Here is a 27,146-nt window from a genome sequence, read left to right as displayed (position 1 = left end):
GTCTGCTGGAGATTCTCTGTTACAGATTGAACTTTGTGATTTGTCCACACTCCATTATCACTGGATCACAGTTGGAGGTGACTTCTTTATCTTTATTGTCCAGAATTTGCTGATCACCTGTGATACTGTTCCTGGATATCTGAGGTTTAATTCCAACATTCAGCTGTTAGCTCTTGCCCTGTCCTTTCCACACAATGTGCTGGCATCTGCACATACCCAATTACACCAGCCACAGCACACAGCTAGTTTTTACCCTGTGAGCTTTCAGCTGAGAAGCTGCTATAAGTACAAAGTTAATAGTAAATGATTTGAGTCTTAAAGTTCTACTTGATCCCACATTATGGGATCCCACAACATGTCAAAAAGCAAATGTTTCAAAGAGTATGCACCACCCCTAGAGGTCTCAAATTTTCATCAGTTTCATCACAGTGAGAAAGGAGGAAACTCTCTCCCATAGTCATAGAGTCCCACAGCACTGAAACAGCCAGAAATACTGATGAGACTCAACCAATAGGAAAATTAAATGTGTTGCCTCTACATCAACAACAAAAACCTTCCAGATGACTTTAACACAAGAAATATCCAAAAGGGAAGTCTTAGATGCAGAATCAAAAATCAATGAACATCAAACCAAGAGGGGAGCTATTTCACATGTGCACATGATTCATTTCATATGATAATACCATTGGCCACAAGCACCACAGTCCCTTTAAGAGAAGGTGGGGGTGGAGAGAACATGCTAAATTTGTCACAGCTACTTACAAGTGCAAGTTCCTCTGAATCAACAGCTCCCCTCAAAAGGGAACATATTGGCTTGAGAATCAGATGAAACAGTAACAAGTTAGAGAGCCATTCAACATGGGAACAGACCCTCCGGTCCAACCAGTCCATATAGACCATAACCCAAAAGCTAAACTAGTCCTACCTGCCTGTGCTTGGCCCATATCCCTCCAAACATTTCTTATTCATGAACTGATCCAAATGTCTTTTAAACATTAACTGTACCCATATTTGCACTCTTTTTCTGGAGTTTTGTACAGTTGTAGATTTTGTACAACAGTAACTTATACCTAGATATTACCATTAGTGATGATTCACCAACACAGACCCACACAAGGAGATATGAGGACAGATACCACAAGAAGAATCATAGATTTGAGTAAACATTTTTTTGAAAAGGGAGAAGTCAAGAGATGAAGAGGGTTAGGGATGGAATACCAGAGCCCAAGAGTCAGGGAGCTGAAGGTAAGGCAGCCAATGGGGAGGTGAAGGAAGGTGGAGTTAGAGGGTGTTGGGAATGGACAGGAGATCAATGTTGGATGAACACCGATGGTATCATAGAGGCCTGGAGGGGTAAAGGAAATTACAAGAAGGGGAAAGAGCCCATGAAGGATTTGCCATTGTTTTCAATACCAGTTGTCAATGGATTGAATAAGTCAAAATAGTTTAGCTTTCATTGCTTGTAATCTCAAACATGAATGGATACATAATAAATTTCTTACCAACACCATCCTGTCCATAAGCCAGGTGTGGGGGGATAACAACTCGACGTATCTCTCCCATACACGCTCCCAGTAAACCTTGGTCTATCCCAGAAATGACATAACCCATTCCAATATAGGTGTCGTATGTATGATTCCGTGAGTAACTAGGTTCAAAACATAATTTAGAAACATATTGAACATTTCATAAAATACAATGAAACTGTAAAAGCCTCCAATGATGGGCACCAGATGATGAAGATGCATCAGTTTCTGCTACACTTAGAGGTTACGCTGTAAACAAAGCTAACGCTGGGAAGAGCAGACCGAGAGCTACATAGTGACCTCAAACGAAATCTACAGCAGCTCCCCCATGGTGAAACACTTGATGCCCACTCTGCTACGACCAGGGAGGTTATAGTTTGATCACTACACTATACAGGGTGTTCATCTCAACCAGCACAATGATAGAGACACAAAGGTGGGAAAAAAATATATGGTGACCTTCACTCCTGAGAGAAATGGAAACAACGGGACTTCAGGCTAGGCCAGATTCAGACTGAGAGTCTTACATCCAATAAACAGCCACAGTGTCCCAGTATTTCACATGGAGAGGGGTCCCTACAGACAGACCTATATCCCAGCAAGGGCTGATACCAGGGAACTGGATTGCAAAACTCCTGGCCAAGTGACTGCTGCTGACTGAACCCTTCAGGGTGCCATCGAACTGTGCTGCCTCTTTGCTGAGAAGGCCTTGAGAGCTTGTTACTGCCCAACCAATTATCCCCTGGCCACAGGCCATGCCCTGTTTTAGAAGGTTCATACTGACACACATACACCCCCACACCCACACACACCCGCACACAAAATAAGAATCTCTTCGCTGCCCTCCCCCTCTGGTCCAGTTGTAATAAACAAACTCAAACCCAAACCACACTACCTGCTCCCAGGGGGCGTTACAGGCCAAGCGGGAGGTTTCCAGCTCACTGCCTCGGAGGCCCGTGAACTCACCATTCAGTGACAGACTGCACATAAGCTCCTGGGAATGCAAAGGTGAAAGGTCAATGTTCCATCAGGGCCGGAATCTTGCAGAGACCTGCGTGAACGGAAGTTTTACCCTTTAAGCCTGTGTGTGAACATACTCACACACCAGACATAGCAATGCCATTATTAGCTCAAACTGGATCTTGATGGTGAATTAGTGTGTAAATTTCATTCCTCAAATTCTAAACATTAAAAATTCCAGCAAGATTTTCTCTTTTGTAGGAAATATTTGGAACGGGTCACTCAAAGGATTAAAATGTTCATTTTAAGAAAGATCATGGCTGAGTTCCTCAGGCCACTGGGCCTGTTCCTATAAGAAGCATATCCAATATTAAGAGGGTGAAAACCTTCAGTACTCTATTTGAATCCTGTTCAATCACTAACTAATGGCTAAGGAAGCAGAATCAGTCTACATTCTGCTATGATTGATCAGAATGCAGTAACATCATTGCCAGGCAGAGTCAGACTGTGTTTGTCACTTAAATAAAGCAAAATACTGCAGATGTTGGAAATCTAAAACAACAGAATTTACTGTAGAAGCTCAGCAGGTCTGGCAGCATCTGTGGAGACAGAACCAGGGAATCTCTCTCGCTCTCTCACTCTATCTATCTATCTCTCTCTCTCTCTCTCTCTCTCTCTATTTCAAGAAGAGTCACATGAAGCATTGACTCTGCTTTCTCCCACAGATGCTGCCAGACCTGCCGAGTTTCTCCAGCAATTTGTTATGTTTGTCTCTTCCTCCAGGATAAGACAGGATCAAGACTAGTGCTGACCAGGAACTCCTTCCCCAGGTAGAGTAAAACCAGTAACTGGTTGCGAGGTACAGATACATGTGTGCATGGGTTCTCTCTACTTCAAAGTGACTGAGTATTGAATTGAGAGAACAGCAATGTCTTTATGTCATCTCTGACCCACTAGAACAGTAATTACTGTGATCCAAATACTCACAAGTCTGCAATGTTTGCTTTCCTTCAGACCCGCCTGGGCAGTGCTGAAATCAGCCAAATTCTGACCAGGTAACCAATCATGGCTCAGTGGGTAGCATACCTATCTCCACATCAGACCACTGAGGGTCAGACACCTGAGCACATGGTCCATTCGGTGTCAGTATTGAGTGAGAGTGACACTGTCACTGTCAGGGGTGCTATCCTTTGGTAGGGATAAAACAGAGCCCAGACTACCCTTCTCTGGTCACATGTAAAAGGTCCTGTGGTGATATCTGAAGAGCGAGGGAGTCCTGCACAAATATTCATCCCGCATCATCATGAAAACGAATGATTTAACCACTTGTTGTGGGATCTTGCTGTGCACAAAATGGTCCCTGCATTTTCTACATTATGGCAGTGACCACATATCACAGAAAATGATTGGTTGTTAAATCACTTTGTGACCTAATGTTTTAATTTTTAATTCTCATCCTGTAAATCTCTTCAGTCCTGTCCTGAGATCTCAGCAATCTCCCAATCCCTTCTTCTTGTGTATCCCATTTTAATTCTTCTGCCCTTGGTGCTGATGCCTTCAGCTGCCTGGGCCCCCAGTTCTCAAATTCCCTTGATAAACTTTTCCATCTCTCTGTTCTTGTTCAACATATATCTTGGAAAAAAGCTCTTTAACTGGCTCATGTCAGATGTCCATTGGACTATGCTCCTAAGAAGCGTTTATTTTTACACAGGTTTAACTCTATTAAAAGATGCTACAGAAATCTAAGTTGTTATTGCTGGAAAGTTACCTTCAGAGGAGCAGCACAGTATTTAGAGAAATCATTCAGGCAATTTCATCCCTTAACAAAACATCGCTATGTGGTCAATTCTATTGGACACGCGGTCTCTGTAAATGCAAGTTCATTGAGGAATAACACCTGTAAGGTGTGCTGTAAATTTTGAAGTGGAGATGTCAGCACAGGCCTGCTCTTTGGAGAGAATAAACAGCAAGTCCCATCAAGCAATTTTCTTTGTTCATGGTGTTAGTCATTGGCAAAAAATGCAGAGGATGACTGATTGGGGAGAGGTCATGATGGAATTTGAGAGATTAGTTCATTTCACAGCTACAGTATTTATTCCAGGTGCAAACCTTCTAGAAAAGCACTGCTAAAACAAAGAATACAGATTTGTTAAATATATTTCTTATGAATAAAGCATTGCTGGCTGGGTCAGCATTTATTGCCCATCCCTAGTTACCCCCTTGAGAAGGTGGGGGTGAGCTAGCTTCTTGAACTGCTGCAGTCCATGTGCTGTAGGTAGACCCATAATGCCCTTAGGGAGGGAATTCCAGGATTTTGTCTCAGTGACAGTGAAGGAACGGTGATATATTTCCAACTCAGGATGATGAGTGGCTCGGAGGGGAACTTACAGAGGGTGGTGTTCCCATGTATCTTCAGCCCTTGTCCTTCTAGATGGAAGTGGCTGTGGGTTAGGAAAGTGCAGTCTGAGGAACCTTGGAGAATTTCTGCAGAGCATCTTATAGATGGTGGATGTTGGTGAAGGGAGTAGATTAAGAGTTTTGAGAAGATTTGTAGCTCAGTTTGAAGCTTTGGATGTAGGTTTGCTCGCTGAGTTGGAAGGTTCATTTCCAGACGTTTCGTTACCCTACTAGGTAACATCTTCAGGTGAAGCAATGCTGACAATTCCTGCTTTCTATTTATATATTTGGGTAAAGAAACCCAAACATATAAATAGAAAGCAGGAATTTTCAGTATTGCTTCACCTGAGGATGTTACCTAGTAGGGTAACGAAACGTCTGGAAAGAACCTTCCAGCTCAGCGAGCAAACCTACATCCAGAAGGGAGTAGACATTTGTGGATGTGGTGCTGATCAAACATCTGCCTTATCCCAAATAGTGTTGCATTTCTTGAGTGTTGTTGGAGCTGCCCCCGTCCAGGCAAGTGGGGAGTATTCCATCACACTCTTGACTTGTGCGAGATGGTGAAGAGGGTTTTTTGGTTACTCTGGTGTAAAGCACTAAGCTCCCAATATTGACATCTTCCTCTTCAGTGAAAACTGAATTATTTTAAACTCCTCTTGGAGTTAGATTCTTTCTACAACATCCTGTCAGAGTGACTTTCAGAGAGAAATGAGGGGATAGCTGATCACACACTGAATAGCTTCTTTAGCAATGCGGGTCCCAGAGGTATGTCACTAGACTATTAATCCAGAAACTCAGCTAATGTTTTCAGGACCCAGATTTAAAATCCCCACAGCAGACGGTGGAATTTGAATTCAGTGAAAAATATCTGGAATTAAGAATCTATTGATGACCACAAAACCATTGTCGATAGTCAGAAAAACCCACCTGGTTCAATAATATCCTTTAGGGATGATATTGAAACAGTGTGTCCAAATGCAACACGTTCTGGACAATATCCAGGCTTGGGCTGACAAGTGGCAAGTTAACATTTGCACCACACAGATACCAGCCTCTGACCATCACCAACAAGAGATAATCTAACCACCGCCCCTTGACATTCAATGGGGTTACAATCACTGAATCCCCCACTATCAACGTCCTGGGAGTTATCAGGGTTACCATTGACCAGAAACTCAACTGGACTTACCATGTCAACACAGTGGCTACAAAAGCAGGTCAGAAGTTAGGAATACTATGACAAGTGACTCAACTCCTGACTCCCCATAGCAAAACCACCATCTACAAGGCACAAATCAGGAGTGTGATAGAATCCTCCCCACTTGCCTGGATGGGTGCAGCTCCAACAACACTCAAGAAGCTTGACACCATCCAGGACAAAGTAGAACAAACCATCACACCACAAGCATCCACTCCCTCCACCCCTGATGTTCAGTAGCAGCAGTGTGCACTATCTACAAGATGAACTGCAGGAATTCACCAAAGATCCTCAGACAGCACCTTCCAAACCTATGACCATTTCCATCTAGAAGGACATGGCAGGATATACATGGGAACATCACCCCCTGCAAGTTGCCCTTCCAGCCACTCCCCATCCTGATTTGGAAATATATCCCCGTTCCTTCACTGTCGCTGGGTCAGGATCCTGGATTTCCCTCCCTAAGGGCATTGTGGGTCAACCTACAGCACATGGACTGCAGCGGTTCAAGGTGGCAGCTCATCCCCACCTTCTCAAAGGCAACCTGGGAGGGCACTAAATGCTGACCCAGCCAGCAATACCCACATCCCAAGAATAAATTTAAAAATAAGAAAGCACTCCACAGTCTAACAAACGTTTTCTTGATGAAATGTCCTCTTACACCTCAGGGGAAGCAAATAAAATGCAAACATTGGTTATTCAGAGTACAAAAGCCCCTTTAGAGGCATTGACCCCAACTGTGACTTTCCCATGCTTTAAGGTCAGGATGAAGGATGACTGTCCCATCTTGCTACTGCCCAATGCAGGTGACCACTGTATTATCATTTATAACAAAGTTCATGATGAGGATTAAACCCCGAGTGCATCACTGTTTAGTTCTTGGGGCTAAGGGATTCAGGCATCATTGACCCACAGCAGAACATAAAAGAAAGACTTCCATTTCTACACGATTTTCATGAGCTGAGGCCATCTACAAAAGTCCTTTCCAACACATGAAGCACTTTTAGAAATCAAGTACTGCTCAGATGAAGAGACTGTGCAATCAGTCACATGCAGCAAGATCCCACACACACAAATACAATAAAGATGGGAGTTAAAGTGATGTTGGTTGAGGGATGAATATTGGGCAGGACATCATGGAGAGCTCCTGCTCTTCTTCAAAGCAATTCATGGAATCTCAAACATCTACCCAAGGAGGAAAACATTGCCTGGTTTTAAATTTCATTGAAACAGTGAAGCCTCTAAGATTGGAGTGCCTTGGGAATACAGGAATGGGAGTTGGCCATTCAGCCCCTCAAGCCAGCACCGCCATTCTAGATCATGGCCAATCAACCACCTCCACACCATATTCCCATGCTATCGCCTAGCATCAATGCCATCATTATTTACAAATCTAGCAACCTCTGTCTTGAACTTAATCAATGACCGAGGTTCTACAGCCTCTGGGGTAGAGAATTTCAAAGATTCATCCCCTTCTGAGTTCCTCACCTCAGTCATAAACAGCTGAGACTATGCCCCACAACCCCCCAGTTCTGGATCCACCTCCCCAGCCCAGGGGATCCACCTCCCCAGCCCAGGGGATCCACCTCCCCAGCCCAGGGGAAACACCTCCCCAGCCCAGGGGAAACACCCTTTCCATATCGAGCCTGCCCAGCCCTTTACAGATTTTGTAGATTTTCTAAGTGATTGCTCTCATTCTTCTACACTACAGACTGGGTCTCCTCAACCTGTTCTCACAGAACCATCCCACTGCCCCAGGAACCAGGCTGATGCACTCCGTTGCACTCCTTCTGCAGTGAGAGGGGGAAGAGTGTGCAACCCGATGAGTCTTAATGGAAATTCCTTGTCATAGCCACCCAGACATAGCTGGGTCAGTATTTGGACATGATTGTCTCTTGTCCTTGGCTTTAAGTGGTCTAGTAGTTACTACATGGAATAGTCAGTTCTTGAAGATTTGGTTAGGGAGGGGAGTTGGTGCATTGGGAAAATCTGCTTGCCTGCATGATTACCAGTTCTAATGTACAACAAAAAATGGTCATCATTCAAATGTCAGTGTGACGTTTGAGAGCCTACCTAGAGTCAAAGAAGGTTCCATCCAACAGGCTGCCGTTGTAGTGATAGCGGATGAAGTCTCCAGTCTCGATTTGGCGAGTGCAGGGATCTGGGCTGACCAGCTTCTCTACGGAGACAGTGTCATTCGGGTTGTGCAGATCCAGCAGCAGTGTATCAAATACCAGACTGGCCTGTGGGGGAATGTCACTGCCTACTGAGAGAGCAGCAAGAACCAGGCAGAGTTAAACCACAGGGTGACATATATTCTGGTGATAAATATTCAGACTCTGTGCCAAATATCATTACGAACAATGTGTACACACTGTAGGCGTCTCCCTCACTGTCCGGAAGCAGATGGGAAGCTCATTATCACTCTTCGATTTCAGAAAGTGGAATTAAAACAATTCCCCAAACCCCGGAAAGCTCAGGCCCAACTGGGGCTAGAGGACAGCTTAGGCAAACAAAACATTGTTTTTAATTCAATCCTGTTATCAAAATCTTGTTCATCAAGATCCTTTGTCCCCAAACACACAGCTCTCCCACATGGTCATGATAAAAACAAAAATTGTTCTGTTATTCCTTACACCAAATCAGCTTTTCCCTGGATTTCAAACCTTTCATAGTCAAAGCTTGATGTTAAGTGACCACCGTTTCCCAGATTACCTTCACCTTCCTTACCACAGGGACCTCTAGGGGCCCTGCACTGCGACCCTGAACCTCAGCACTGTGACCCTCGACCTCAGCACTGTGACCCTCGACCTCAGCACTCGGCCTACACGGAGAGGCTTGCTTCTTTCAGTTCTTATCAATTTAAAAACGATTTTGTTCTCCCTAGAATCATTATTTTTGTGGGCTGGGGGGAGGCTGTGATTGTCATCTTCAATCACAAGTTTATTGACATCCCCTGGTGGTCAAATGGCACCTTGGTAAATAAATAAAGAAATTGCCAAACAAATGTTAACTCCTGGGGTATGAAATGTGACTGGGTCCTGGCTAACTGCATCTGTATGTGTATCAGACTGTTAGGAACCAGTCCAGACCCGTCCCTCTGAGCTGTCTCCTGCAATCATTATCATTCCAGATTGCAAAGACATATTGCCTCAGGAGCAGGAGCTGTTTTTACAGGAGATGGAGACAGATGGCAGAAACAGCATGTACATGGGTTTGTGTTTGTCAGGGAGTGGCAGAGAAACACACAAGACATGGATATACAGGGAGCGAGAGAGTAAAGCTGCCTGCAGCCTCTCCTACATCCTGTAACATTGATGAGCTGATGACCGATGTCCAGGAGAAGCATCACAAACACAAACTTCCTTCCCATTCAGTACCACCACAGATCTGGAGGATGGGCAGAGTGAAACCCTGGCTGTGGGTCCATCTATTCTGTCACCAGCCAGAATGAACAATTAGGTTCAAGAATTTCATTGGGTTAAAGCGTTAAGGATAATAGAGCCAAGGTAGACAGATGGAGCTAAGATACAGTGTAGCCTTGATCAAAGTGCATAGGGAGATGATTCCAATGGTCTCAACTGCTCCAATGCCCCCACCCCCAAGCCTCCCATTCTTAACAGTCAGATCCTTTGATGTGATGCCATCCCCAACGTGACCACCCATCACTGCCAGGCTGGAGGTCAGCAGCACATTACCCTCCTGGTCTAGAGGCACAGGCTCGTGCCAGGCCTTTCTCAGCTCCGTCACGTCAACCGTCGACAACGAAAGACCATCACAGGCTATTTCACAGAAAGTCATGTCTGCATCACAGTTGAGCACAACTTTGTCCCAATTCAATGTACTGACTGTCCAACAGGGATCAGTGAGCAGGGATATGGAGTGAGGGGCACTTTGTGATCCCTGTTCAGGTACCCAGTCAGGACAATGTTAATGCCCTGGCTAAGCAGGTTTAAAGCTCAGGTACTTTCTGGTCGTGGGTCAGTAAATCAGCCCACTGGGCCTTGGAGATCACAGACTGGGCTGGGAGGGTTCTGCTTCTACAGTTGTGGTGTTGCTGGTTAGGGGGGGGGGGGAGCTGGAGGTGCAAAGAGGCTTCAGAGTTGATGTAACTCCCAGTGCCGCGGAGGTCGTTGGTCTTCCAGGGCTATCACTTACCGTACCCAGTTTCTCCATAGGCCAGGAATGGAGGGATGCTGATGATTCGCCTCTCTCCTACACACATCCCCAGGAGCCCTTCATCCATCCCCTTGATCAACCAGCCAATACCCACATACGTGTCATACGTCTTCATCCGATTGTGGCTGTGGGAGGGGGCAGAAGGACCAAAGAATGAAAAATACACAAAGCAGAGGAACCATTTTCACACAACACACATTGCTCCACCTTCACCCCCCATCTACCCCCGCCACCCAGCCACTGCTGGGGAGAGTTCTGGGCTGTGTATGGATTGAAGATGTGAGTAAAACATTTGGACACCAACACTACGCTCTGATTCAACCATGACAACATATTTACAGCACAGAAAGAGGCCATTTGGCTCAACTGCACCATACTAGTAACTGTTCTTCATCCCACCCCACCAACATCACCGCCTATCCATTTCTCCTTCATGTGTTTATATAGATGTGTTTACACCATTCACCTCAGTCACTCCTTGGGATTCTAAGCTCCACATTCTCACCAAAGAGTACAAAAACGCATCTCCCGAATTTTAGATTCAGTGAAAGTTTTAAATGTTGATTTTTTAGCTGTTGTCAGATGCAGCCTAAGCTGCTGGGGATTTCCGGCATTTCCAGATTCAGTTGGGAGTCTTTAAATCAGCCAGACATTAATAAACATGACATCCAGCCTCGACGAGAATGAAAACAATCTGCCTGTTGCAGTGGGATTGACCTTCCTGACAAACCCTATTACAGGTAAAAATGTGGGACAAAACAAGATTGTTCTTTCAAAGAGCCAGGACAGAACAATGGGCAGAAATGCCTCTGTGCTGTAAGGTCCGACAATAGGATCAAACTCAAGCCCATGCCTTGGGTTCGTTTACTGTAAGCTATACAGCTCTGCTATTGTGAGCTATTGCTGAGGGAAGGCTCGGGGATATGAACACAGGAAAAGGCTGAAAAACACAGAATGAATGGACAGTGAGTCCATTAAATACTTCCATTTAATGGCCTCTCTCATTTTGCACACAGAAGCTTGAATAACAACTCTGCCACTTGCCAGCAATAAGGTCAGCTCTGAACTGAACACTGCTGTCGGAATCCTTGCAGATCAAGAGATCCTGGGAGAAAAATAAATACTGTGGCTACTGGAAATTGGAATCAAAAACAGAAAGTGTTGGAGAAACTCAGCAGGTCTGGCAATGTCTGTGAAGAGAAGAACAGAGTTAATGTTGAGTCTGGTATGACTTCTTCAGAGCTGAAGAGAGGTGAAAGAGATAAAGAGAAATCCTGGAGAGAAGACAGAACTTCTTTAAGGTAAATATTCCTCGTGAGAGAGAATGTCAGAGGAGAAAGCGATTTGGAACCCTTGCCCTCAGCACGTTATAATCCAAAAGGAGTTTTCATCACTGTGGACGGGACTGGGGAATAGCAGCAATCACACACTAAAATCTGAAATTATTTTTAAAAAAACCATACTGAGGATTTGACAATCAGGACAAGCTGGGAGAGTGTGTGATATATAAGGAGCTAGTTTTGTGTTTTGAGGTTGTGTCTGTTTGGAGAGATGGGACTTTTGGGAGAAAAGTGAGGACTGCAGATGCTGGAGATCAGAGTCGACTGTGTGGTGCTGGAAAAGCACAGCAGGTCAGACAGCATCCGAGGAGCAGGAGAGTCGACGTTTCGGGCATAAGCCCCTCATCAGGAATGAGACTTGTGGGCTGCGGGTGCTGATGGGCGGTGCCAATTTTGAGGCCTGGGACTGGTATAATGTGGAGGGAGGGGAACTGAGGAAACTGGTGAAATCCACATTGATCCCGTGTGGTTGCAGGGTCCCAAGGCAGAAGATGAGGCGTTCTTCCTCCAGGTGTCAAGTGGTTAGGGTATGGTGATGGAGGAGGCCCAGGACCTGCATGCCCTTGTGAAGTGGGAGGGGGAGTTGAAGTGTTCAGCCACAGGTCAGTGGGGTTGGTTAGTGCGGGTGTCTCAGAGATGTTCTCTGAAGCGATCCACAAGTTGGCATCCTGTCTCCCCAGTACAGAGGAGATCACATCGGGTGCAACGGATACAGTAGATGATATTAGTGGAAGTGGTAAGTTTCTGTCGGATGTGGAAGGATCCTTTGGGGCCTTGGATAGAGGTGACGTGGGAGGTCTGGGCACAGGTTTTACACTTCCTGCAGTGGCTGGGGAAGGTGCTGGCAATGGGGTGTGGGCTGGTGGGGGAGGCGTGCATCTGACAAGGGAATCATGGAGGGAATGGTCTCTCCGGAATGCTTGCACTTCCTGCAATGGTAGGGGATTTCACCAGTTTCCTCATTTCCTCACCCTCACATTATCCCAATCCCAAGTCTCCAACTCGGCACCACCCTCTTGACCTGTCCATTAGATTTCCCATCTATTCGCTCCACCCTCCACTCTGACTAGTCACCATCACCCCCCCACCTCCACCTACCTATCTCATTCCCAGCTACCTTCGCCCCCAACCCCACCCCCCTCCCATTTATCCCACAGCCCCCAGGCCCACAAACCTCATTCCTGATGAAGGGCTTATGCCCAAAATGTTGATTCTCCTGCTCCTCCGATACTACCTGGCTGGCTGTGCTTTTCCAGCACCACAATCTCAACTCCACAATCTCCAGCATCTGCAGTACTCACCTTTTCTCCTCCCTGATACATTTCTAAGTCAGGATGGTGATTGATGCAGAAGGAACTTTAAGGGGCTGATGTTCCCATGTACCTGCTGCCCTTACCCTTCTAGATGGAAACGATTGTGGGTATGGAAGATGCTTTCAAAGAAGCCTTGGTGAATTTCTGCAGTGCACCTTGTAGATAGTACACACTGCTGCTAGTGAGCATGTGTGGTGGGAGAATGAATGTTGATGATAGTGGATGTGGTGCTAATCAAATGGGCTGCTTTTTTTGGATAGTGTCAAACTCTGAGTGTTGTTGGAGCTGCACTCATCCAGGTAAATGGGGAGTACTCCATCACACTCCTGACTTGTGGCTTGTCGATGGTGGGCATATGTGGGGAGTTAGGAGATGAGTTACTTACTGAAGGATTCCCAGTCTCTGACCTGCTCTTGTAGTCACTGTATTAATATGGTGAGTTCAGTTGTTTCTGGTCAACGGTAACCCCCAGGATGTTGATAGTGGGGGATTCAGTCTTGTTAACACTATTGAATGTCAAAGGGTGGTGGCTAGATTGTACCTTATTGGAGATGATCATTGCCTGACTGGTCAGCATGATGGTCCTCTGGGATGTAAGCCAAAGCCAAGTCCATGACCCAACATGGACTTGGGGGCTGCACGGTGGCTCACTGGTTAGCACTACTGCCTCTCAGTGCCAGGGACCCGGGTTCAATTCCACCCTCGGTGACAATCTGTGTGGAGTTTTCACATTCTCCCTGTATCAGTGTGAGTTTCCTCCAGGTGCTCCAGTTTCCTCCCACAGTCCAAAGATGTGAGGGCTAGGTGGATTGGCCATGGTAAATTGCCCATAGTGCAAGCTATGTGGATTAGCCATGGGAAATACATTAGTAGAGGGATAGGGTAGGGTGGTTGGTCTGGGTGGGATGCTCTTCAGAGTCAGCGTAAACTCGATGGGCTGAATGGCCTGCTTCTACACTGTAGGGATTCTATGATTCATATGACTCAGTGGATGGCAGAGGGAGGTGCAAGTCTGGAAGAACCTGAATGATTGGTGATTGAGTGGTTTGGGGAATAGATAGATGTTGCTACAGCAACAGCCCTAAATCCAGGAGGCTAGCGCGCAGATCAAGGATGTCACCAAGCAGTTCTAGAGCAATCTGAGGTTACCACTACCTTAGACCAACTACCTTTCTGATTGTAATTCCCAGGGAAGATTGTAACAGACAATAACACTGGTCCTTCACCTTGAATCAAAGAGTGTCCCATTGAGCAGCGTGCCATTGTAATGATATCGGACATAGTCGGAGCTCTGTACCGTGCGGTTGCAAACCGTGGGTTTGTACAAAGTCTTTATCTGCACCTTGTCATTATGGTTCCAGATATCATGGAGAATGACATCAAAGTAGAGAGTGGTGTCAGGAGGGATGACATTATCTGTGAAACAAAGAAGAATGAAAATCTTTGGAAAAGGCATGTAGATTATTGTTCAATTCTTCTCAATATCTCCCATCCTCTCCCAAGTTAGATTAAGGTTTTACGTCACTGTTGCCTCTGGTACCTTTTCTGATGAAATCCAAGATGGCAGGTTATGGAAACCATTCAATTACAATGACACCTGACTTCCTGCTCTAAACTCTCAGATAGTTGAACCCAAGGCAGCCAGAATTTGAGCTGATAGTTCATCTCCTCATCCAAGGCAGAGCTAAGGCCAATCCCTTCTCCCAACCGCCTAGGAAAAACAAAATGAGCACAAAAAACTGACAACTGATACCTAGCTCAGTATGATCAAGATAAAGAAGATGATGTATGCTTCTGACAGGTGTCAAGTGGATAACACAGGGTGAGTATTGAAGGTTCAGAAGGGAATTGAGAAAGCAAATAAGAGAAACAACGAGAGTCTATGAGAAGAAACTGGCAACTAATGTAAATGGGGATTGGAAGGTCTTCTACAGGCTTATACTGACTGAAACAGCTGGTAAAAGATTGTGTGCCAGTTAGGGACAAACATCGGATATACATGTGGGTGTAGGGAGTATAGCTTCAGTATTACATCAATACTTTGCATCTGTTTTTACAAAGGAACTGGTCACAATGAAAGACAATTTCAAATGCTGTAATTCAGATACTTGAAGAGTTTAACGTTGATAATGGGGCAGATTGGATAAAGGTGGCTGTACTTAAAGTGGACAAGACTTCAAAATCAGATGAGATGCATTCTAGAATACTGAGAGAGTGAGAATGGAAGTTGGAGGGCATTGGCTGTACTTTTCTGGTCTTTAGATTTGGGTGATGACAGAGGACTCTAGAACTGCAAATGTACACCCTTGTTCAAAAGAATGAATAAAGCTGAGCTCAACAACTTCAGACCAGTCAGTTTAACCCTTGGTGATATCAATAACTCAAGACAAAATTAATGGTCACAGAAGCAAATATGGGTTAATTAGCAAAAGCCAACTTGGATTTGTTAAGTGTAAGTCATGTTTAATGAATTTCTGTTTCTTTTGCTGACTTTACAGTAAGGGTTGCTGAGGATAATGCCGGTGATGTATATACATGAACAAGTTTGCACAATAGCGAGTGAAGATTGGCTGCACAGAATAAAAGGGATAATAGCAACATTGATAAAATATTGACCAAATTATAGGAACACAATATTAATTAATGGTAGTTTCTCGAACTGAAGGAAAGTTGATAATGGAATTCCCCAGCAGGTGGTAGATTCCTGCTCTTCCTGATATTTTAATTGAGCAAACCTTGGTGCCGAGTTTGATCATTTATGGATGTAAATATAAAAAGTTTTGTGAACTGTGAGGAAGGTAGTGAGATTCAAATGGACATAGACAGATAAGTGGAGTGGGCTGACAATTAGCAATTGAAATTTAATGCTGAACAATATGGAGTGATTCATTTTAGTAGCAAGAACATAGCCATTTGGCCCATTAAACTAGCTCTACATTCAACTAACTTAATAGCTGATATTCCATCTTGGATATTCATTTTCCCACACAATGCGCATATCCCTTGTTGTGGTTAATACCTATACATACTCATTGACAGAGCCCTCTGGCTTTTAGAATTCAAGGATTCACCAATCTTAGAGTGAAACTGCTTCCTCAGCTCAGTACTAAGTGACTAACCTTTTATTCTGAGACCACAGAAAGACAAAACAAAACAAAACAAACGGTACAATTCTGAAAGGGATTCTGGTGCAGAGAGGTTTGGTTTATATGTACACAAATCATTAAATGCTAGCTTGGCAGGCTGAGAGCTCTTTTAATAAAGTATACAGTACCCCGAGTGATATTAATAGGAGCTGAGAGTCCAAGATGGGGAGGCTATGTTAAACTTGTACGGAATACTAGCTCAGCCTCAAATGCAGAATTATGTCCAGTTCTGAAAAAGATGTGAATGAACTTCAGTTTTGTGGATAGATTTCTGAAATTGGGCCTGCTTTCTTTGGAAAAGAGAAAGTGAAGAGGAAATTTGATAGCAGTGTTCAACATCTAGTCAGCAAACCCAGACAGAGAGAAACTGTTCCTGTTGGAGGAAGGATCAGGAACCAATGAACACAGATTTAAGGTCATTGGCAAAAGAAACATGACGATAAACTTGCTCCCACTGCCAAGAATCAGAGTTTGGAAGGCACTGCCTGAGGCTGTGGTGGAGCCAAGTTCAACTGAAGCATAAGGGGCAGAATAAGATGATTATCTGAAAAGAATAAGGCGCAGTGCCATAGGGAGGCGCTGAGGGAGTAACTCAAACTGCATTGCTCCATTGGAGAGCCAGCAGAGGCAAGGGGAATGAATGGTCTCCTCAATGCTGGAGCCACTTTGTGACTGGGTCATTGAGCAGCGTACCAGGTGACCCATCAACCACTCAGCGTCACGGGGAAAGCAGGCCCTTACCGACTCCTTGGCTACCATATCCGAGGTGGGGAGGAATGACAATACGTCGCCTCTCATTGACACACATTCCAAGGACGGCTTTATCCATTCCTGGGATAAGGCGACCCTTTCCCACTTCGACATTGAAGGTGCTGCTGTGGTCATAACTGAGAGAGTGCAATAGGAGAAAGAAAATGTCAGAATCAAAGCTCAAATTAGACAGGCCAGGCCAATTACACAATAAGAGCCCACAGCCATAACCCAGCATTCATAAACAAGGAATAGTTATGGGTCAGATCATCTATGTTCAGAATGCACAATATCGATCATTGAGAAATGGACAAGACTGCCCCTCTTCCCCCTCACTCACCTGTCCCCTCCCTCTCTCCCTCTCACCTGTCCCCTCCCTCCCTCTCACTCATTCACCTGTCCCATCCCCTCCCTCTCACTCACTCACCTGTCCTCTCCCTCCCTCTCACTCACTCACCTGTCCTCTTCTCTCTCCGCTCCCTCCCTCTCACTCAGCTCTCCCCTCCCTCTCACTCAGCTCTCCCTTCCCTCCCTCTCTCTCCGCTCCCTCCCTCTCACTCAGCTCTCCCCTCCCTCTCACTCAGCTCTCCCTTCCCTCCCTCTCTCTCCGCTCCCTCCCTCTCACTCAGCTCTCCCCTCCCTCTCACTCAGCTCTCCCTTCCCTCCCTCTCTCTCCGCTCCCTCCCTCTCACTCAGCTCTCCCCTCCCTCTCACTCAGCTCTCCCTTCCCTCCCTCTCTCTCCGCTCCCTCCCTCTCACTCAGCTCTCCCCTCCCTCTCACTCAGCTCTCCCTTCCCTCCCTCTCTCTCCGCTCCCTCCCTCTCACTCAGCTCTCCCCTCCCTCTCACTCAGCTCTCCCTTCCCTCCCTCTCTCTCCGCTCCCTCCTCCCTCTCTCTCCGCTCCCTCCCTCTCACTCAGCTCTCCCTTCCCTCCCTCTCTCTCCGCTCCCTCCCTCTCACTCAGCTGTAGTTATCTGGCATCACTCTGTGCCTGCTCCTGCGGAAATGTGAATGACCCTGGATTGGTGAGTTTATATATAGCTCCTCACTGGATGTTTTGTTGTATTCAGATGGCAGGCACTGCGTGGGGAGTTCCTGTGCTGCTATACGTAGAAGCAGACTGAAACAGTGGCCATTGGATTGAATTTGCAATCGTGTGTTACTGACTGTAAAATGCTGTTTGGAGCTGAAGCTACCAGCTATTGTCATGATAACAGAGGTAGAGCGGGGCAGGGGGGTCACTTAGGTCTATAAAACAGAGGGGAGGGATTAGAGGGAAAAGAAAATGCAAACACAATCAATAGGATGCAGGACTCATGCTGGTCACAACAATACCAGCCTCTTTCCCCAAGCTGCAAAAGTCCAGTTCTCTCGGTTAATTATACGCTAACTAAAGGGTAGCCCAGATCAATCCACAAGACTTAGATACACAGCTCCACACCCAGCTTGATTATAGATGTTGAAATAACTCCAGGAAGGTCAGTATCTGTCACCAAGTAACCCTTTATTTCCCTCGATATAGTACATGACACTGATCTAGCTCCCTCAGAGTCAGTTCTGAGAGTGAACGGGATGTTTGCCACTCCTGTTCTTATCTGTCAGCCAGGGCTCCTAGACTGGACCAGATTAACAGCCCCAATCAGGGAACTTAGATTCTATAAGGTCACTTTACTGCCCTTGTTCCAATCATTATAGATGTGTCAGACAGAGCAATGATGGTACAGTCAGTGACATTGCCCATTTGAAGAGCTGGTGCAGACACAATGGGCTGAATGGCCTTATGTGTCAATCCTGGAACACACTCCCAGAGGTGGTGGTGGTGGCGAAAGCAGACACAATAGCAGCATCTAGGAAGTACCTGGACAATGCAGGAATAGGAAGGGAATAGAGGGATACAGATCCTGTAAGTGAAGATAGTTTTAACATGGAAGAGCAAAATGTGTCAGTGCAGGCTTGGAGGGCCGAAGGGCCTGTTCCTGTGCTGTAATGTTCTTTGAGCGCTGTCCTGTCGGATCCCACAGCACCGTGTCCAGAAAGAGCAAAGGGATGTGCTCTCTGGAGTCAGTATTTACCGCTCAAAGGTGCTGTTTCAAACAGAACAGATGATCTGATCAATGTCACACTGTGTTTGTGGGAGCTTGCTGTGCATCGTTTTCCGAGATCCCACCAGCGACAAGAGACTGCTCGAAAGTAAAGCGTGGACCATGAACAGCCTCTGACGGCGCGAATGGTCAGGGTTTGGGAAGTAGATGATGTGGCAGTGGAACGGGAAGCTCTGGTTAGCGTTTCCTCTCCGGGGGGGGGGGGGGTGGATGTGATGGTGCAGTTTTTACACAGCCCTAGCCCCAGGGGGAGAGGAAGATTCCCCAATCCGCCAGGACTCTCCAGCCACTGACAAAGTCACTCCCCACTTCACTCTACTCACGCGAACCGAGGATGGCGCTTTCTCTCCTAAAATAAACAAACAAAAAACAAGGGAGGTTTTTTTTTGAGGTGGAGAGGCCGGTTCATTAAATGGGGAGGGAGCATTGATCCTGTACAATCCGTTCAGGGAAAACCCGCATCATTTACTGGAGTTTTTTTTAAAAACAAAGTTCTCATTGTAGCTTTTACCTGGAATCGAACTTGCGGCCGTCCGCGAAGGTGCCGTTGTAGTGGTAACGGATAAAATCCCCGCTTTGAACCTCCCGGGGGCACACGGCCGGGATGAAGTATCTGTTAACCAGAACATCAGAGAGAGGGCCGGGTTCACAGAGAACCAGGGAGAACAGGAGACACAGGCCGGGGAGCAGAGGGGTGCTCATCGTCAGAGCAGGAGGGAGCGAGAGCAGGAAACTGACCTGGAAGAGGGGACAGAGAGAGAGACGGAGTGTGAAACTGACCTGGAGGAGGAGGGGACAGAGAGAGAGACGGAGTGTGAAACTGACCTGGGAGAGGGGACAGAGAGGGAGAGAGAGACGGAGTGTGAAACTGACCTGGAGGAAAAAAAGTGTGAAACGGGACCTGGAGCAAGTTGGTCGGAGGCTGGAATTCCTGTCTCTGGCGAACAGAGTTCTGTCTCACTCGCCTCACACACACCCCCCTCCCCTCCCCTCCCGTCGCTGGGATTTTTTTCTCTCTCTCTGGAATGTTGTAAACGTGTGCGGCTGTCTTCCCGGGAAATAGCTGTCCAGGATGTAGCAGCTCCGCCTGTCTCTGGCTGGAGTTTCTCCAGTTAATCCGGAGCGGCTCCGGGATTAACTCTCAGTTTGAAGTCGGGAGCTCTGGGAATTGTTTGATTGGAATCCGGGAGAACAGCTTCACTCAGTGAAGTCAGGACCTCTACTGGGGGGGCTCCTACGGGTCCTATGGGTCCTAGAGACCATTTGCAGTTTCTCATTGTCTGGATGCAGCCTGAGTTTCTGGCCGCCCCCAGCCTCCTTCTGGGTTTGGGGAAACCTGACACCGTCAAAATGTTTCTGTAGTAAAGTCTCTCCGAAGCTGGAGCCAAGGGCAGCATCCCATCCCCTCAGAGGACATGTCTGATCGGGGGGGGGGGGCCTCACAGACTCCCCCAGAACACAGTAAACAGCAGAAACTAACTAATTCCAGATGAGGAAGAATTTTAAAACATTAAATCTTTGACCTCTCTTTTTTTCAGCTTTTAACTAAACATTTGAATTCCTTTGTAAACGTCACTAGTCTGTACAATGGTTATATTCCCGTGTTTTATTAAAAAATCGTTGTAATTTATTTTTCTGTTTGATGTTTATTTATAGAGTCAATCCGATTCTTTTCAATAAAATGCTGCAATTTTTTTCTGGGTTAATTATCGTCTCTCTCTTTCTTTATTTACTGTGTTAATCTTTTCAGGGGCACAGTTTTTTAACTGAGGAGATTCTAATCTCCTGTTTTTTTTTAATTAAACCCCCACACTTCCGCCAAACGGTGGGAGTTCTTACTGAATCCCCAGTACCCATGTTGTGTGTGTGCAGGTGGGGGACACAGTGAAGAACAAGTGCAGAAATCTTTGCAACACCAGAGTGACCAGTGACAAGCAGTGCCCTTCTCATCACAGAGCTGTGCCCAGTGAACGGAAGGGGAGGACAGGGATTAAATCAAAATAGAATCGAAGGGGGAAATAATACACTCCACTCCCTGCAGTGCCCACCTCTCTCTGAAAACCTCAAGGGTGTTGATGGACACCGCGTGCTCCTTCTCCAGAGACACCCGGGCTCTGACGTAACCGCGGAAGAGGGGCAGGCAGTCGGCCCTAACGACCCCCTCCACGGTCCGCTGCCTGGACCTATTGATGGCCAGTTGGCCAGGCCCAGGAGCAGACCCATGAGGATGTCCTCAGAACTGCCCTCCCTCCTCCGTACCGGGTGCCCGAAGATCAGGAGTGTAGGGCTGATGTGCAGCTAAAGCATAAAAGAAGGTCTTTAAGGAACCAAAAAGGGAGTGCAAATGCCCACACCCAATATACATGTGGTCCACTGGACTCCACAGCACCACAGAACAAGCAGTTGGGCTGGGAGTCCGTGAACCACTGCAATCTGCGGTTGCAGGGGACCGCTGTGTGCAACACACTCCAGCCCAGATCCCCAAGAGAGAGGGGGAGGAGTCCTGCGTAAAGACCCTTCCACTGGGTATCCCTACTGCCCGGTGGAGGGACATATTTGTATAGGAGTACAAATAGGCCAAACAGCCCATCCAGCCTGTTTCCCTATTCAGTCAGATCGTGGCTGACCTTCCATCTCAACTATTTCTGTTCTGATCACCATCTGACCGAGCAGAGAAGGATTTCAAAGATTCACCACATCTTGGGTGAGCAAATTGTTCATCAGATCAATCCTGAATCTTGCTCTTTATCCTGAGATCATGTCCCTGATTCTGGGCTCATCATCCGAGGAAACCATCGACCATGTCACCTCCTGTAAGAACTTTTAAAGTTTCAATAAGATTAGTTGGTTTTATGAAGGTACTTATTTTGCATCCTCAGCACTATAGTCTTAAAAGTGATTGACTGATCTTCTTCCAAAATATTGCTGGGCCACTTTCCCCCAATGTATTGTTTGTATTGTTTCCTTATTTAATCAAAATTATTTTATTTTTTAAAGGTTTATTGCTGTTAAAACTTGGACCTTGTTAATATTTTGTCAGTTTGCACACTACCTGATCTTTCTCACTCCCTTACACAATTCCTCCAGAAATCTATGTTTTTTCTGGAAACAGTCAGGCAGAATAAAACATTTTTAAAATACAAGTTCTTCCTTCTTTAAAAAGAACAATTTATTTCTGCAAAATTATCTCCAACTTCTGAAAATTATGACTCTATTAAAGATCAAATTAAACTTAAAATGATCTTATGTCCATGAGTGTCAAATAGTGATATTATTTATTTTTGAAAATTTATGCAGAGTAACTCAGTCTGCATATGAAACACAATAATAATTTGTGTTTTGCTCGTTTTTGGAGGATGGGGCAGAGTATGGTTTTTCAACTTATTTCCACTGCAGACCATCTGAGAAATGATTTCAGAAGCTGTCTGTCTGGCTGCAGTCAGGTTTTCAATGCTAATCTGTCCTGAATTCAATTTCATTGTGAAAAGAAAGATGTGACTCTGTGGACAAAGTTAAAAATCACACAACACCAAGTTATAGTCCAACAGGTTTATTTGGAAGCACTAACTTTCAGAGCACTGCTCCTTCATTAGGTGGTTATGGAGTATAAGATTGTAAGACACAGAATTTATAGCACAAGTTTACAGTGTGATGTAACTGAAATTATATATTGAAAAAGACCTGGATTGTTTGTTAAGTCTCTCATAGAGTCATAGAGATATACAGCATGAAAACAGACCCTTCGGTCCAACCCGTCCATGCCTACCAGATATCCCAACCCAATCTAGTCCCACCTGCCAGCACCCGGCCCATATCCCTCCAAACCCTTCCTATTCATATACCCATCCAAATACCTGTTAAATGTTGCAACTGTACCAGCCTCCACCACTTCCTCTGGCAGCTCATTCCATACACATGCCACCCTCTGCGTGAAAAGGTTGCCCCGTAGGTCTTTTTTATATCTTTCCGCTCTCACACTAAACCTATGCCCTCTAGTTCTGGACTCCCTGACCCCATGGAAAAGACTTTGCCTATTTACCCTATCCAGACCCCTCATAATTTTGTAAATCTCTGTAAGGTCACCCCTCAGCCTGACGCTCCAGGGAAAACAGCCCAGCCTGTTCAGCCTCTCCCTGTAGCTCAAATCCTCCAACCCTGGCAACATCCTTGTAAATCTTCTCTGAATCCTTTCAAGTTTCACAATATCTTTCCGATAGGAAGGAGACCAGAATTGCACGCAATATTCCAACAGTGGCATAATAAATGTCCTGTACAGCCGCAACATGTCCTCCCAACTCCTGTACTCAGTACTCTGACCAATAAAGGAAAGCATACTAAATGCGTTCTTCACTATCCTATCTACCTGCGACTCCACTTTCAAGGAGCTATGAACCTGCACTCTAAGATCTCTGTTCAGCAACACTTCCTACGACCTTACCATTAAGCATAAGTCCTGCTAAGATTTGCTTTCCCAAAGTGCAGCACCTCGCATTTATCTGAATTAAACTCCATCTGCCACTTCTCAGCCCATTGCCCCATCTGGTCCAGATCCTGTTGAAATTTGAGGTAACCCTCTTCGCTGTCCACTACACCTCCAATTTTGGTGTCATCTGCAAACTTACTAACTGTATCTCTTATGCTCACATCCAAATCATTTATGTAAACGACAAAAAGTAGAGGGCCCAGCACCGATCCTTGTGGAACTCCACTGGTCACAGGTCTCCAGTCTGAAAAACAACCCTCCACCACCTCTGTTTTCTACCCTTGAGCCAATTCTGTATTCAAATGGCTAGTTCTCCCTGTATTCTGAGAGATCTAACCTTGCTAATCAGTCTCCCATGGGGAAACTTGTCGAACGCCTTACTGAAGTCCATATCGATCACATCTACCACTCTGCCCTCATCAATCCTCTTTGTTACTTCTTCAAAAAACTCAATCAAGTTTGTGAGACATGATTTCCCACGCACAAAGCCATATTGACTATCCCTAATCAGTCCTTGCCTTTCCAAATACATGTACACCCTGTCCCTCAGGATTCCCTCCAACAACTTGCCCACCACCGACGTCAGGCTCACCGGTCTATAGTTCCCTGGCTTGTCTTTACCGTACTTATTAAACAGTGGCACCACATTAGCCAACCTCCAGTCTTCCAGCACCTCACCTGTGACTATTAATGATACAGGAATCTTAGCAAGAGGCCCAGCAATCACTTCTCTAGCTTCCCACAGAGTTCTAGTATACACCTGATCAGATCCTGGGGATTTATCCACCTTTACCCATTTCAAGACATCCAGCACTTCCTCCTCTGTAATATGGATATTTTGCAACATGTCACCATCTATTTCCCTCCAGTCTATATCTTTCATATCCTTTTCCACAGTAAATACTGAAACCAACATGGTCATTCTTTCATATGTAAATTGCCAAACTTTTTTAAAAGTTACATTCTCAAGTGAATTTTAACAATAGGTGCCAAGACAGCCCAGATAATGCATTGAAATTGTGAGGTGCCCTGTGTGAGACTGTCTGTGCCACAATGGTCGGGCTGATTCTAATCTAAAAAATAGAATTACAGAATCTTACATGGATTCATGCAGTTTTTGAGTAGGGTAACATGTAATTCTGCAAATTCAATTCACCCCACAAACTTATATGTGTATGTGTGCATGTGGATGTGTGTGTGGGAGTGTGTGTGTTATGAGTGTCTGTGAGAGACTGTGTGTATGTGTGTGAGTGTGAGTGTAAAGGAGTATAAGTCTGTGAGAGGGTGTGTGAGTAAGTGTGGGAATATACGTGTGAGCGTATGAGAGATGGTCTGCGTGAGTTTATGGGTCTATAAGAGAGTGTGTGTGTGTGTGTAATGCAATGGTGGTCACCTGCAGTGTGACATGAACCCAAGGTCCCGGTTGAGGCCATCCCCATGGATACCGAACTTGGCTATCAGCCTCTGCTCGGCCACTTTTCAGTGTTGCCTGTCCCAAAGTTCGTCTTGGAGGATAGTCACCCAAAGGTCCAAGGTCGAATGTCCCAGAAGGGTCAGTGTGGGTAGGGATGATGGGGGGTAGTGGGTTGTGGATGGGGGGATGGAGGGATAATGGGAATGGAGTGAGGTGGGGCTAATGGGGATGGGAAGGGTTGGTGCAGATGGGGGTTAATGGAGTGGGCAATGAAGATGAAGGCAGTGGGATGAATTGGTGGTTACAGGGATGGGAAGGGTTGGCACAGTTGGAAAGGGTCATGGGGGTTGGGAGGTGGAGAATGTATTGTGTAAATGAAAGGGTAGTATGTGGGTCTTAGGGATACTGGCTCAGTGGTTAGCACTGCTGCCTCACAATGCTAGGGACCTGGGTTTGATTCCAGCTTTGAGTGGCTGTGTGGAGTTTGCACATTCTCCCCATGTCTGTGTGGGTTTCCTCCCACAGGTTAGGGTGGATTGGCCATGCTAACTTGCCCATAGTGTTCAGGAATGTGGAGGTTGGGTGCATTAATCAGGGGTAAATGTAGAGTTGTAGGGGAATGGGTCTGGGTGGATTACTCTTTGAAGGGTTGGTGTGGGCTTGTTGGGCCGAAGGGCTTGTGTCCACACAATAGAGATTCTAGAATTCTGTGAAGATAAATAATTTGTACTTGCAGAATTACATTTTACTTTGCTCAAAAACTGCATGAATCCATGTAAGATTGTGTAAATCTGTTTTTTAGATTAGAATCAGTCTGACCATTGTGGCACAGACAGCCTCACACAGGGCACCTCACACCTTCAATGCATTATCTGGGCCGACATGACGCCAATTGTTAAAGTTTACTTGAGAATGTAACTTTTTAAAAAAAATTTGCAATTTACATATGAAAGAACTGAAACCAACATGTTCATTCTAAAAGATGAGAGACTTAACAAACAATCCAGGTCTTTTACAATATATAATTTCAGTTACATCACACTGTAAACTTTTGCTATAAATTCTGTGTCTTACAATCTTATATTCCACAATCACCTGAAGGGGAAGCAGTCCGAAAGCTAGTGCTTCCAAATAAACCTGTTGGACTATAGCCTGGTGTTGTGTGATTTTTAACTTTGCCCACCCTAGTCCAACACAGGCATCTCCAAATTGTGTCTGTGTGTGTCCTTATGAGTGGGGCAACATCTGGCCACAGCTGGACAGTGGCTTTAATAAGATCTGCTGCCCCCTGGTACCATTGGCTTCACAGAGCAGCGACATGTTCCTGAGCAAAGTGCTCCCTGATTGTTCGGCACGCCAATAGCACTGGGGCAACCAGGCTCGGGTGGATTTTCGGAACTTTCCCACCGCTGCCCCGTGATCATCAACTTGAAATATTGACGCTAGCTTTCCTGTTTGTATCAAGTTGTCTCCGTTGCTGGTCTATTTCAAAGGGACCACCTCACCCCATCCTATTTCTCTTTAGTGGATCACTCCACTGCTCTATCTTCCCAAAATCAACAAGTCCTCTGGTCCACTTCCCTTCCGATGATTCGCCGGTTACACGACATCCATCTCAATGCCTAATAAACCCTCTCTTCCCTTTATGTCTAGTGAGAGTGAAAGTCAAGCCACTTTCCTTGTGAATAGAGTTTGTTAACTACTCAGTCTCACAGCTCTCCCACTGTTGTTGTGTTACAGTTCCTCAGCCGGGAGAGTATTAAATGGCAGAGCAGAGGCTGAATGGCTGACTGCTGTCTTTAGTTTGTTCCTTATACATGTGCTCAGAGGATATTTTCTAATTAACCTGCTCAGGGATGTTAACAAATTTTAACAGGAAAAGTCAGGGCAAATAACGATAAACCAAGCATGCGGATGAGGGTAGAGCAGTGGATGTAGTATACATGGATTTTAGTAACGCATTTGAAAAGGTTCCCCATGGTAGGCTTATGCAGAGAGTCACGAGGCATGGGATAGAGGGAAATTTGGCCAGTTGCATAGAAAACTGGCTAACCGGTTGAAGTCAGAGAGTGGTGGTAGATGGTAAATATTCAGCCTGGAACCCAGTTACAAGTGGAGTTCCGCAGGGATCAGTTCTGGGTCCTCTGCTGTTTGTAATTTTTATTAATGACTTGGAAGAGGGAGTCAAAGGGTGGGTCAGTAAATTTGCAGACGATACGAAAATTGGTGGAGTTGTGGATAGTGAGGAGGGCTGTTGTCGGCTGCAAAGAGACTTAGACATGATGCAGAGCTGGGCTGAGGAGTGGCAGATGGAGTTCAACACTGTCAAGTGTGA

The 27,146-nt window shown here is 45.7% G+C and overlaps 1 protein-coding gene across 4 annotated transcripts in view; it reads right to left on the bottom strand.

Moving 5' to 3' along the window:
* LOC122539717 (peptidyl-prolyl cis-trans isomerase FKBP10-like) overlaps positions 1 to 27,146 on the bottom strand; it is a 39,301-nt gene that overhangs the window by 8,817 nt on the left and 3,338 nt on the right. Inside the window, exons 1-7 of one of the 4 annotated variants that reach the window (XM_043674735.1) lie at positions 19,788 to 20,316; positions 19,426 to 19,652; positions 16,804 to 16,949; positions 14,143 to 14,332; positions 10,243 to 10,388; positions 8,158 to 8,350; positions 1,503 to 1,648 (exon numbers count right to left, since the gene is read on the bottom strand). In XM_043674735.1, coding sequence (XP_043530670.1) covers positions 1,503 to 1,648; positions 8,158 to 8,350; positions 10,243 to 10,388; positions 14,143 to 14,332; positions 16,804 to 16,949; positions 19,426 to 19,616 — 1,012 coding nt within the window. In that variant the 5' untranslated portion in view covers positions 19,617 to 19,652; positions 19,788 to 20,316. Of the gene's footprint in view, positions 1 to 1,502; positions 1,649 to 8,157; positions 8,351 to 10,242; positions 10,389 to 14,142; positions 14,333 to 16,803; positions 16,950 to 19,425; positions 19,653 to 19,787; positions 20,317 to 27,146 lie in introns of those variants that run through there. The other 3 variants (XM_043674734.1, XM_043674732.1, XM_043674733.1) reach the window with 3 other exon arrangements.

Source organism: Chiloscyllium plagiosum, chromosome 33, assembly GCF_004010195.1.
Source record: "Chiloscyllium plagiosum isolate BGI_BamShark_2017 chromosome 33, ASM401019v2, whole genome shotgun sequence".
NCBI classification, from domain to species: Eukaryota; Metazoa; Chordata; class Chondrichthyes; order Orectolobiformes; family Hemiscylliidae; genus Chiloscyllium; species Chiloscyllium plagiosum.
This window is presented reverse-complemented; position numbering and strand designations above follow the sequence as displayed.